This window comes from Coregonus lavaretus, assembly GCF_964263955.1.
Source record: "Coregonus lavaretus genome assembly, chromosome: 13".
Lineage (NCBI taxonomy): Eukaryota > Metazoa > Chordata > Actinopteri > Salmoniformes > Salmonidae > Coregonus > Coregonus lavaretus.
The window spans coordinates 33,133,761-33,145,628 of record NC_140000.1 but is presented as its reverse complement, the minus strand read 5'-3'; the positions used below and the strand labels follow the sequence as shown (position 1 = coordinate 33,145,628).

Here is an 11,868-nt window from a genome sequence, read left to right as displayed (position 1 = left end):
TGTTTGTTAACTTGGCTTTCAAATACTTTCGAAAGGCAGGGCAGGATGGATATAGGTCTGTAACAGTTTGGATCTAGAGTGTCACCCCCTTTGAAGAGGGGGATGACCGCGGCAGCTTTCCAATCTCTGGGGATCTCAGATGTTACGAAAGAGAGGTTGAACAGGCTAGTAATAGGGGTTGCGACAATTTCGGCGGCTAGTTTTAGAAAGAAATTGTCTAGGCCAGCTGATTTGTAGGGGTCCAGATTTTGCAGCTCTTTCAGAACATCAGCTGTCTGAATTTGTGTGAAGGAGAAGCGGGGGGGCATGGGCAAGTTGCAGCGGAGGATGCAGAGTTGGTGGCCGGGGTAGTAGTAGCCAGGTGGAAAGCATGGCCAGCCGTAGCAAAATGCTTGTTGAAATTCTCGATTATTGTAGATTTATCGGTGGTGATAGTGTTTCCTAGCCTCAGTGCAGTGGGCAGCTGGGAGGAAGTGCTCTTATTCTCCATGGACTTTACAGTGTCCCAAAACTTTTTGGAGTTAGTGCTACAGGATGCAAATTTCTGTTTGAAAAAGCTAGCCTTTGCTTTTCTGACTGCTTGTGCATATTGGTTCCTGACTTCCCTGAAAAGTTGCATATCGCGGGGGCTATTTGATGCTAATGCAGTACGCCACAGGATGTTTTTGTGCTGGTCAAGGGCAGTCAAGTCTGAGGAGAACCAGGGGCTATCTCTGTTCTTAGTTCTGTATTTTTTGAATGGGGCATGTTTATTTAAGATTGAGAGGAAATTACTTTTAAAGAACAACCAGGCATCCTCTACTGACGGAATGAGATCTATATCCATCCAGGATACCTGGGCCAGGTCAATTAGGAAGGCCTGCTCGCTAAAGTGTTTTAGGGAGTGTTTGACAGTGATTAGGGGTGGTCGTTTGACCGCGGACCCGTTACGGACGCAGGCAATAAGGCAGTGATCGCTGAGATCCTGGTTGAAGACAGCGGAGGTGTATTTAGAGGGTAAGTTAGTCAGGATGATATCTATGAGGGTACCCATGTTTACGGATTTAGGGTTGTACCTGGTAGGTTCGTTGATAATTTGTGTGAGATTGAGGGCATCTAGTTTGGATTGTAGGATGGCCGGGGTGTTAAGCATATCCCAATTTAGGTCACCAAGCAGTACGAACTCTGAGGATAAATGGGGGGCAATCAATTTACATATGGTGTCCAGGGCACAGCTGGGGGCTGAGGGGGGTCTGTACCAAGCGGCAACAGTGAGAGACTTATTTCTGGAAAGGTGGATTTTTAGAAGTAGAAGCTCAAACTGTTTGGGCACAGATCTGGATAGTATGATAGAGCTCTGCAGGCTATCTCTACAGTAGATTGCAACTCCACCCCCTTTGGCAGTTCTATCTAGACGGAAAATGTTATAGTTGGGGATGGAAATTTAGAATTTTTGGTGGCCTTCCTAAGCCAGGATTCAGACACTGCTAGAACATCAGGGTTGGCGGAGTGTGCTAACGCAGTGAATAACTCAAACTTAGGAAGTAGACTTCTGATATTAACATGCAAGAAACCAAGGCTTTTGCGATTACAGAAGTCAACAAATGATAGCGCCTGGGGAGTAGGAGTGATACTGAGGGCTGCAGGGCCTGGGTTAGCCTCTACATCACCAGAGGAACAGAGGAGGACTAGAATAAGGATACGGCTAAAGGCTTTAAGAACTGGTCTTCTAGTGCGTTGGGTACATAGAATAAAGGGGGCAGATTTCCGGGCGTTGTAGAAAAGATTCAGGTCATTATGTACAGACAAGGATATGGAAGGATATGAGTAAAGTGGAGGTAAACCTAAGCGTTGGGTAACAATGAAAGAGATAGCATCACTAGAGGCACCAATTGAGTCAGTCTCCGCGTGTATGGGGGGTGGGACAAAGGAGCTATCTAAGGCAGGTTTAGCTGGGATCGGGGATCTACAGTGAAATAGTACAATTAGAAATAACCTAAACAACAATAAGCTAACCATAGGGTGCATGGGTTAACTTGAGTTAGAATTTGAATGAGCGAGTGCTTGTTTGTGAGGGGAAGGGGTATGAGTGCTAAAGTTATCTTTAGAACAAGCAACCTCATTTGATCTCTTTTCACTGTCTGGTTAAAACCTGCAAAAACTCACAAATATATGTTATCACAGTGCTGCAACGGGTATCTCACGGACGCAAGGTAGCACACTTTAACACCAACACGAGCACACCCAGATGCTATCGTAGCCACTAACAAGCAGGTGAGGATAGAGCTGGGCAAGGTTAGCACAGGGACATGTTGGTATGTAAGATAGGCACGCATGAGTACAACACTGACGATAAAGTGTGAGGTGAGATACTTTTGTCTCATAGAATAGACGCAACAGAGTTAACATAAATCCGGGACATTCAAATTAGTGTGATATATTATGTTTGGTATGGTTACATAACACAGAAGGTTACTTAAGGCAAAGCCAAAAGTAGAGTGGTTGGTCAGGGTGGATGGGAAGGTGTATAATGCGAATGTCTAGCAACCCAAAGGTTGCGTGTTCAAATCTCATCATGGACAATTTTAGCATTTTAGCTAAACTACTTACTACTTAGCATGTTAGCTAACCCTAACTGTAACCTTAACCCTCTGACCTAACTCCTAACCCTAACCTTAACCCCTAGTCTTGCTAACGTTAGCCACCTAGCTAAAGTTAGTGTTAGCCACCTAGCCACCTAGCTAATGTTAGCCACAACAAATTGGAGCATATCATAGTTTTTGCAAATTTGTAACATATTCTACAAATTACAATTAGTAACATATTGTACAAATTGCAATTCATAACATATCATACAAATTGTAATTCGTAATATATCATACAAAATAGATGATGGACATCCACAAATTAATACATACCATACAAAACGTAACATATCATACTAATAGGAGTGTCCCGGATTTACATTTACTACGTTACGTCTACCCCTGAATCCAGGTTGAAAGACAACAGTGAGTTTACTTATCAGTCAGCAGCATGATTCACTCAGAGGGAATTCATTCCAGCATGCCATCCATAACACGAGCCATCCAGAACAAGGCCACACAATGGGCTTCAATTAAACATAAAATACATTTTGATCTTTTGAACAACTCACACAAAACCCACATGAGATTTATTGAATATTTATTTCACCTCTGTCTACGTAGTGAAGCTACTTAAACCAAGAAATGATCATAAAAATAATTAAAGCACAAATTTGTGCTGCTCACTGATTAAAAAAAATATATATATATATTTAAAAAGTGTGTTAATGATTGAGTGAATGTGTCATGTTTTTACCCCATATTCACACATACTCATTGATCAACCTCCAAAGAGACCTGTGCATTCCTTTGTCCTGCAACCATTGTGCCCTGTCAAATAAGGAATAAAAGGACAACAATGTTACATGGCACAGACACCATGACCCAGACATGTAGGCCTAATATCAAGTTTCACATCAACAGTCTATTCTAAAGAGGGGAGCATCCCATGTAAAACATGTCAGTTAAAGGTTCATGAAATGTTTATGGTCTGTTCTATTACACAAAATGGTGGGAATGACCCCTGAGTGGGTTTATAGTTTAGGTATTTGGCACAGCAAGATAGCCACCCACTTTCAAGCTGATCCCTCTCTGCAACAGTATTGGGGGTCAGGGTTGGGACACAGTTTGTGTGGTCCAAGGCAAGTGAAAATGACCAGAATCTGAGTAAAACAGGCCTATGTTTATAAAAGATAAGACCTTAGAATGTGTTTAAACTGATTTGTAGATCCAGACATTTATCTAAATCACTGCACACATGATAGAGCACACTGAAACACTGGACCGAGCAGTGCTTTATCAGTTTTTGTGGGGCTACATAAGCTCATACTTTAGTGTCCCTAAATAGCATCAGGGGGAAATTGGTCCTTGACCATGAATTCTGACATAAAGGGGAAGTGAAAATGGTCACACATGCCAGCAAGTAGACTTTTATATTTTTATAAGTCAAATAAGTGTTTGCACAATGTAATTGTATTTTCAAAAGATTTATAGGCTATAAAAATAAATGTACTATCTGTGTATTTTTGTCCCTGTTTTTAATGAAGTGCAGCAATTAAGTCAGATCCTGAACAACTTCGGTTGGTATGGAAATAAATTATTCAATCTTGAATCTTGAAAATGTCAAAGTATTGTAATAACATCAAATATAGCCTTCATAGCCAAACTAAAATAATGTAGCAAATACCTGTTCGCATTGGAGCATGCGCGCATGCAGCGTAAATTCCCTAATCTTTATATCATCGGGATGGAGTAAAAGTTGCAGTCGAACAACCTATCGGGAGTTTAGGTTTTGGTCATCTGTGCACTGAGTCTATCCAATCACAGATGCCTGTCTGGCTGCTCTGTAGTCTCGCGCGAGACTGACAGAAGTCATGGCTACCGTACCGAGCAGCAAGCTCCTACACAAGTGTGTTGTATCTCCAACAGGGAAACACTCTGCATCAGTCATCTTCTTACACGGCTCAGGTGGTTGCGTTTTACAATGCGCTCGATGTTTAGTGACATTTCTTCAACAGTAACTACGCTGAACTAGCCTCATAATAACTAGGAGTTGTAGTAGGTTAGCTACCTATAGCCTAGCCTATAGCATAGCCAGAGTACCTTCAAATGAGATACTGAAAGCTTTTGTACAGTGAAGGACAGACAGGACTGTCTTTGAACTTTATAACTATACAAGCTATGTGGCTTCAACGCAACTGTAACTGAGCTATGATATGGCCTACTGTGGCAAATTGATAATGTAGCTAACAGTAGGTACGTAGATAGATAAATTCAATTGAGTGGTCAGCATTGGGAAATGTTATTCTAAGGATACTTAATATTTGGCCTTGATCACAAGAGAAGAAAAAATAATGCTATGTATTTATCTGTTATCCCTGATAAAATAAATGTTTAAAAAAATATAAAAATCTATCAAATATAAAAAAATATATATATAATAGTAAATTCCTTTTCATGAAATAAATGTGAGCAACTTAACAACAAAAAATATATAATTATGGTATCACCAATATTCAATATACGGATTATGCCAAAAACAGTCAGCAACATGTGAAAGGGACGTGGGTGACACCAAAGTTCTGCTCTGTAAGCCTAGTGACTGGTGAGTCAGTTATATTGGCTAACTGTTCACTTCTGCCATGCAGGAGACACTGGACAGGGAGTGCGAGCATGGGTCAAAGAGGTTTCGGTACCAGACCTGGATTTCCCCCACATCAGAGTGGTATATCCCACAGCTCCAGCCAGGTAAATGCCATATACAGTCCTGCAGTCAAGCTGCTGAAACCCTCAACACAGAGACAAAGCCCTTCAACTGTCATCTTTAAAATAACTTAACTAACCCAGACAGGTAGAACACCTGGGCATGTATTCATAAAGCATCTCAGAGTTGGAGTGTTGATCTAGGATCAGTTTAGCCTTTTAGGTAATAATGATTACGATTATATATCCCAGATCAGCATTCCTACTCCGATGCTTTATAAATATGGGCCCTGAACAGCAATTTAAATAGGCTAAATAGCCTAATACCCTTTTCACACTACCGCGGCGAGATGAATGGACTATGTGAATAGATCATTTCCAAGCCAGTGCGGTTCGGGTCAGCACCATAGTGTGGAAAGGGATAAATCTTCTCATCCTCCCATGTGTCCCTCACTGCCCAAACCTTTCCTCGTTACATAACCAAACTTTGAATATTGTTCTGTCTTCTGTTGACCCCTCAGGCCATACACACCCATGCGGGGGGCTCTGTCCAATGTGTGGTTTGACCGCTACAAGATCTCACGGGACTGTCTGGAGCACTTGGAGTCTATAGACGCCATGGCCAACTCCCTGGGAGCGGTTATACAGGAGGAGGTCAGGGCAGGAGTACCCAAACACAGGATGATCATAGGTACTGTCACACACACACACACACACACACACACACACATACACACACACACACACACTACTACTACTGCTGCTACTAGATCTGTCTTACTCAGTCTGTTTCCCTTTCTCTTTCTGGCTGTATGCTCTCTCCCTCACTCTTTGTCTTCCTCATGACTTCCTAACTCCATGACCCCCCTGAATGTGTCTATTATGCACCCCTCCACTTGCCCATTTGCTTGATCTCTCTCTCTCTCTCTGTCTCTCTCTCTCTCTCTCTCTCTCTCTCTCCACACACACCACACTCTCTCTTGGCCTTGATGTTCTCAACTCCCTCTGTCATGATATAAAATGAAGAATGCAAGTTATCAGGTTTCTTTATCCTTTTATACGCTGCCAATTATGAACCGTAAAGTATTTCTGGAGGGATTCTCGGGTTCTGTAAATCCTTTTTCCCAAATATTTTGGTTATCAGGTTTGCATGTAAATAACAATGACATAAAACCGCTCGGATCAAGTGCCATAAACACTATGGTAGAACTTAGGTAAGAGTTCCCACAGGAAATATGTGGGGGGCCATCGCATGTTTTATGTCTCTGTAAGAGAACAAATGATAGCCGTCTATGAAAGGGGAAACCGATGGGAACAGGAGGAAAAGGGTTAACCTACAAGCCCTGAAATATATAAATATACAGAAATAGTTGTGAGGAGAAAAAAACTGCTGAGCGTTTGTAAGAAAGGTCCAGTGTGGAACGCCAGAAAAGCCCCTGAACTCCGCTCCAGAGAAAGTGATTCAAAAAACACATGTTCCTGGGAGACTGCTGAAATATTATCATCCTAAATCATAACATTTTGTCATTAACTATAAATACTCATTGGAGTCACTCTGCATACTGGAGAAACGGAGTGGTCTGTACCCAGAGTCCACTTGCAGGGCTGACGGACTGACAAGCGGCAGAACTTTCCATGGAAAAAGTTTTTCAAGAAAAAGCTTCCGCCGCAGGCTTTTGTGTTTATGTTTTTCGCTCTTTAAAAAAGCACGGATCCGTTGGGAAATCTCAGAGAAGAGAAGCTATCACCACAATCATGACTTCACACATATAGGCTCACACACACACCGAAAACACACAGCAGCACTGTACCAAACATCACAACAGAGAGGTGTAAGAAAGGAGACATTAAAATGTGAATGTATGATTGTAAGAGGTTTGTTATCGTGGATTGGAGTGAGAGACTGAGAGTACACCAGAAAGACGGTCTTAGAAAAATGGGTTCCAAAAGGGTTCTTCAGCTGTCCCCATAGAACCCTTTTTGGTTCCAGGTAGATCCCTTTTGGGTTCCATGTAGAACCCTCTGTGGAAAGGGTTCTACCTGGAACCCAAAATGGTTCTACCTTGTACCAAAAAGGCTTCTACAAAGGGTTCTCCTATGGGGACAGCCGAAGAACCCTTTTAGGTTCTAGATAGCACCTTTTTTTCAAAGAGTGTAGCTGGTAAAGTAAAGAAAGAAACAGAGAATCATTGATGGACGTCATGGACAAATGTTTTATTCGTGGGGCAAAGCATTTGAACTCCTCCTTCCCTCCATATCTCCATTCTTCCCTTCCCCCTCTGACAGGATGATGGGTACTTGCACACTTTCCCAAATGTACACTGTGTGCCCAGATGTACCCAAATGTGTGAGATTAAGGACGGGCTCGTGAACGGGTGCCGACTCCTGAGGAGCGATAAAGCTGATGATGTGGAACTAAGGAGTCCGTTTCATTTGAATGTATTTTTTTATTTCTCAGTTAAAGGCAGAGCATTTTCCACTTCGGACAGCTTAAACTGCCAGGATGGCTTAAGCTACTGTTACTCATACGGAAATGAATATATTTATTATTATGTATGCTGCCTTATATTATTCCCAATATGCACAGTTGAAAAATTAGATTTTCCAGGAAAAGCACTTTGGATACAATATTCAATACACATTTTCAGTGAATACCTGCAGAAAGAGACCTAATGGACCCAGTACAATGACATGTTCTGTTTTGTCTTGTTCCTCGTCCAAAGGGGGTTTCTCTATGGGCGGAGCTATGGCCCTCCACCTAGCCTGCCGTTATCACCCTGACGTAGCAGGAGTCTTTGCTCTGTCCAGCTTTCTCAACAAGGACTCTGTAGTATATCAGGTAAGGCAGGTTCTCACTGGGCATAATGTCTACTAAACTGTCCAAACAATATTCTAAATCTAGATTAGAGCGCCAGAAAACTACAACTATCTACTAAACTGTCCTTTGAATGACAGATAGTGGTAGAGAAATATTGGTATATTGATATACAGTGTCCAAATTCACAGAGCTCCATGACAGTCCCAAGCTGTTGCATTTATCAGGAGTTGGCTGCACTTGGTTCTGACAGAGATATTGGGCCTATAGAGTGTGCTAGTAGGCAATCTAGAAGTGTCTGACTGACTCTTCTCCCCCTGCTAGGCTGTGGAGGAGAGGGCAGGGGCGGGGAGCCCCCTCCCAGAGCTGTTCCAGGGCCATGGGACAGGGGACAAGTTGGTGTTCCATAAGTGGGGAGAAGAAACTACGGCCCTGCTGAAGAAGGCTGGGATGACGACCACCTTCCACTCGTTCCCAGGCCTCCAGCACCAGCTCTCTCGGCCAGAGATTGAGCTACTGCGCTCCTGGATCCTCACCAAGCTGCTCCCGGACAGTCTAGATGCCAGTGGGCATTGACCAGTCAGCCCCACACCACTAAACAGACACATTAACAACACGTTATTAACACGTTAATAACACGTTCACACTATTGAGCTGATTTAAACTGAGCCAAACCAAACTGTACTGCGCTGGCCAGGTAAAGCATTGCCCGTAGTATCTGGAACAAAGCTGGAAAAGCGAGCCAGCACGGTTCGGGTCGGCATTATAGTGTGAAAATGATATTAACGTGCTGAGTGGGCTGTGGACCACCTCCTCACAACCTCTGTAGGACACAATACAGTTTTTTTTTTATTAAGTGTCAATCAATATTATTATTTTTTTTGCTTGGTCACTGTCCGTTGTGCTTGCTTAGTGTACTCAACAGCTGTGTAGTTCCCTCCAAAATAGAATGTGATAGTTGAGTGTGCTTATAAACACTCCCTCTGCACTAGTACAGTCTCCACTCTTAACACTTCAGCCTCGTCTGTCTAGCTGTGATAGGATATGGGCGCATACTCTGCCACCACCCTATAGTCTAACTAACACTAGAGTCAGATTAGTACCGTTGCTGTAGAGAGAACAGGAATTGTTTAGTCAATCTCTTTCACTCACTCTGTTTTTTATACACCATTATCGTGTTGTGCTGGGAAATGTGTTGAACATGTGTGGGGACGGAGGGAGGTGAGGTCTGTTCTGTTTGCTCAGTAGTTCTGCTCCGTAGCACACATCGCTTCATTGATGGTTATTGGGAGGAAGCGGTTAGATATTCCTCCCTTCTTCCTCCCTGCAGCCTCTCTATCAGCGTTGTGCTTAAGGTAGTCCGGATGTTTGGCTGCCTTCACTAGTGTAGGGCTTCAGGCCAGGGTCAGAACACAGGAAGATCATGAGTGAGCAGTAGTAACACATAATGAGAGTTATGGAAATGATTGACGTTTCTTGTATAGCCCTGGGTGTAAATTAAACATCTGTCAACATCAGCAGTCACCTTTTGGAAAAGTTATTGATAAGCATATTTCAGCTTGTTGCACAGCTGTGTATTTCCTCACTGTCTGTAATAGCCTGTACTCATCACTGCCACATATGGGAGCCTATTTGAATACAAATACACTCACATTCCTTCACCCCTCCCCTTACTGTATGCGCTAAGAGGCCACTTAAGATGGGAGTTAGAGGAAGTGAGATAAGAGTTTTGATAGGAGGAGATGACATTGGTCATTAGATGTCATTAAATAAGACATTAGTAGTAGCAGCTGCGATGAACATAGTATGTGTATGGGGGAGGCAAAAGTCGATTCGGATTCCGATATATATCTGACGATTGTTTTTTGGAGAAAGAATGAAAAAGATGAAAAATTGACTTTGAATGATGATTTTTGAAATTGTAAACACAAACTTTTAAATTAACATGATTTAAATGTGTTTATTACATGATGTAGGCTATAACAAATCAGCAACCTCTTAGATGTGAATAAGGTATGAAAAAGTATAGCTGCTCAGTTGAATCAGCTAGAGAATGTAACATGGTCCCCCAACACACAAGAACACCAAACCAAAATGTTTCTCACTGCAAAAGAAAATCCAAGTTTATTACTTCACATCCATGCATGCTTTCATTCCAACATATAAACTGTATGTCGAAAATGCTTTGGCAGTGTTAGCAGCTGTTTTTACAATAGCAATAAGGCTATTGAAATTTAGTTGGAAGTTGTCCTCGACACCATCCACCATTTAGGAAGCATTTACCATTTAGGAAGCATTTACCTCAAAATCTCTTTGCTCCCACTACACTCTCTCCACTCTCTAATCACCCAACAATTCATGTGCAAAGTTTATTTGTTAGTCATGCTCTCTCCCCCTCTTTCTAGCTCTAGGTTTCTTTTCTTTCTCTGTCTCTCTCTCCTCCCACTGGAGAGGATGGAAACGTGAGTATCAGGTGAACTCGGATCAGGCAACAATGTTGAGATCATTCTTAGTGGTTTGGCGGGGCTGGGATGGGGGGCTGAGAAAGGGAGAAGAGAATGGGGAGGTGGAAGGGAGAGAAAGAAGAGAGGAGAGGGTGGGAGGTGCGGCCAAAGCAAACAGACTGAGCTCTGAATTTCTCTCTGGCCCTGATCTCTGATTACTTCCAGCTATGTGTGAAAGAATGCTACTGTTGAGCGGCCAGCAGTTCTCCCCTACACCGACTGGCACACTCCCCCTCTCTTGTATGCCTCCTTAGCCATCGCCCCTCACTCGCTCGCTCCCTCCCTCCACACACCCACACTTTCTCTCTTTTTCTACCTCTCTTCTCCTGGCCCGTGAGAGGCCGGGCTGTAGCCTATTGCTATCCAGGCGTTTTATGATTTAATGACGGGAATAGATGTAGGTAATGAAGGAGGCTATGAGCTTACTACTCCTCTCTAGGTGAAATCAGGCTCTAAAAACAAAACGCTGCATTTCGAAACAAGGAGGATACAGCCTTCACCTTAACAACCCTCTTACACTGTAGACTTCAAATCCTCTCAACACTCCTTATCCAATACCCTACTTTTCACCACTAATTGCTGTATGATATGCCATTACAATTGTATTACTACAACTCCCGTCACTGTTTCTGAGGCTACTACAATACTAGTGGGTCGTAATGACATAGCCACGCTAACTTGTAATTTGCCTCTTAACCCTTAGCCTTCCTCACTCCTCTCTCACTGACTTTTCTAACTTCTCCATCTTCCCTTCTCTTTGCTCTCTCTTTTCCTGAGGTATTCCCCCTTCCTCTCCTCCCCTGCTCCTCCTCTAAAGTGCGTCCCCTGTCGGCTCAGATGATAATCTGCTTCACGGTGCATGTGTCAGGGGGAAGGAATGCTAATCTGGAAGAGTTGCTGACTGCGAAGTCAGGGCTTTCTTGGCTGCCAGTTTCCACTGCGCACTACTTTCCATGTGGACCTGCTCCAGAGTGGCCAGGCTACAGCAGGAGGAATTCCCGGCCGAGGGAGCCGAGGTGTTGAAAGATTCCAGATCACTCATCTGGCCACGCCACCCATTAAAGGTCACCACTCAATTGGTCTATCGCAACGCTTGACCGTCCGTCGTTGATTTATAATTAGATACTATGGATTCCAATCCAGTATTAAATCATTTGTGGACTAAGGATTAGATTATTGTTGTAGTGTCTAATATATTCTAATAACATCTGTTTTGTACAGTGTGCCAGCCAAATTAAGAGCATAACACAAGCAGGTGTAGGAAATGTGTGAGCAAGAGTGC

At 43.0% G+C, this 11,868-nt stretch overlaps 1 protein-coding gene across 1 annotated transcript; it reads left to right on the top strand.

Annotated features, from left to right (window-relative positions):
- Nucleotides 1-4,418: 4,418 nt before the first annotated feature.
- lyplal1 (lysophospholipase like 1) lies at nt 4,419-9,599 on the top strand. The gene is made up of 5 exons (XM_084174413.1): nt 4,419-4,532; nt 5,213-5,312; nt 5,789-5,958; nt 7,991-8,106; nt 8,407-9,599. The coding sequence occupies exons 1-5, from the start codon at nt 4,439-4,441 to the stop codon at nt 8,656-8,658; spliced, it is 732 nt and encodes a 243-aa protein (XP_084030539.1). The 5' UTR covers nt 4,419-4,438; the 3' UTR covers nt 8,659-9,599.
- Nucleotides 9,600-11,868: the final 2,269 nt, after the last annotated feature.

Coding starts and splice junctions, on each gene's coding strand:
- lyplal1 (XM_084174413.1), top strand. CDS start 4,439: ATGGCTACCGTACCGAGCAGCAAGCTCCTACACAAGTGTGTTGTATCT. Junction 4,533..5,212: donor CATCTTCTTACACGGCTCAG/GTGGTTGCGTTT, acceptor TCTGCCATGCAG/GAGACACTGGACAGGGAGTG. Junction 5,959..7,990: donor CAAACACAGGATGATCATAG/GTACTGTCACAC, acceptor CCTCGTCCAAAG/GGGGTTTCTCTATGGGCGGA.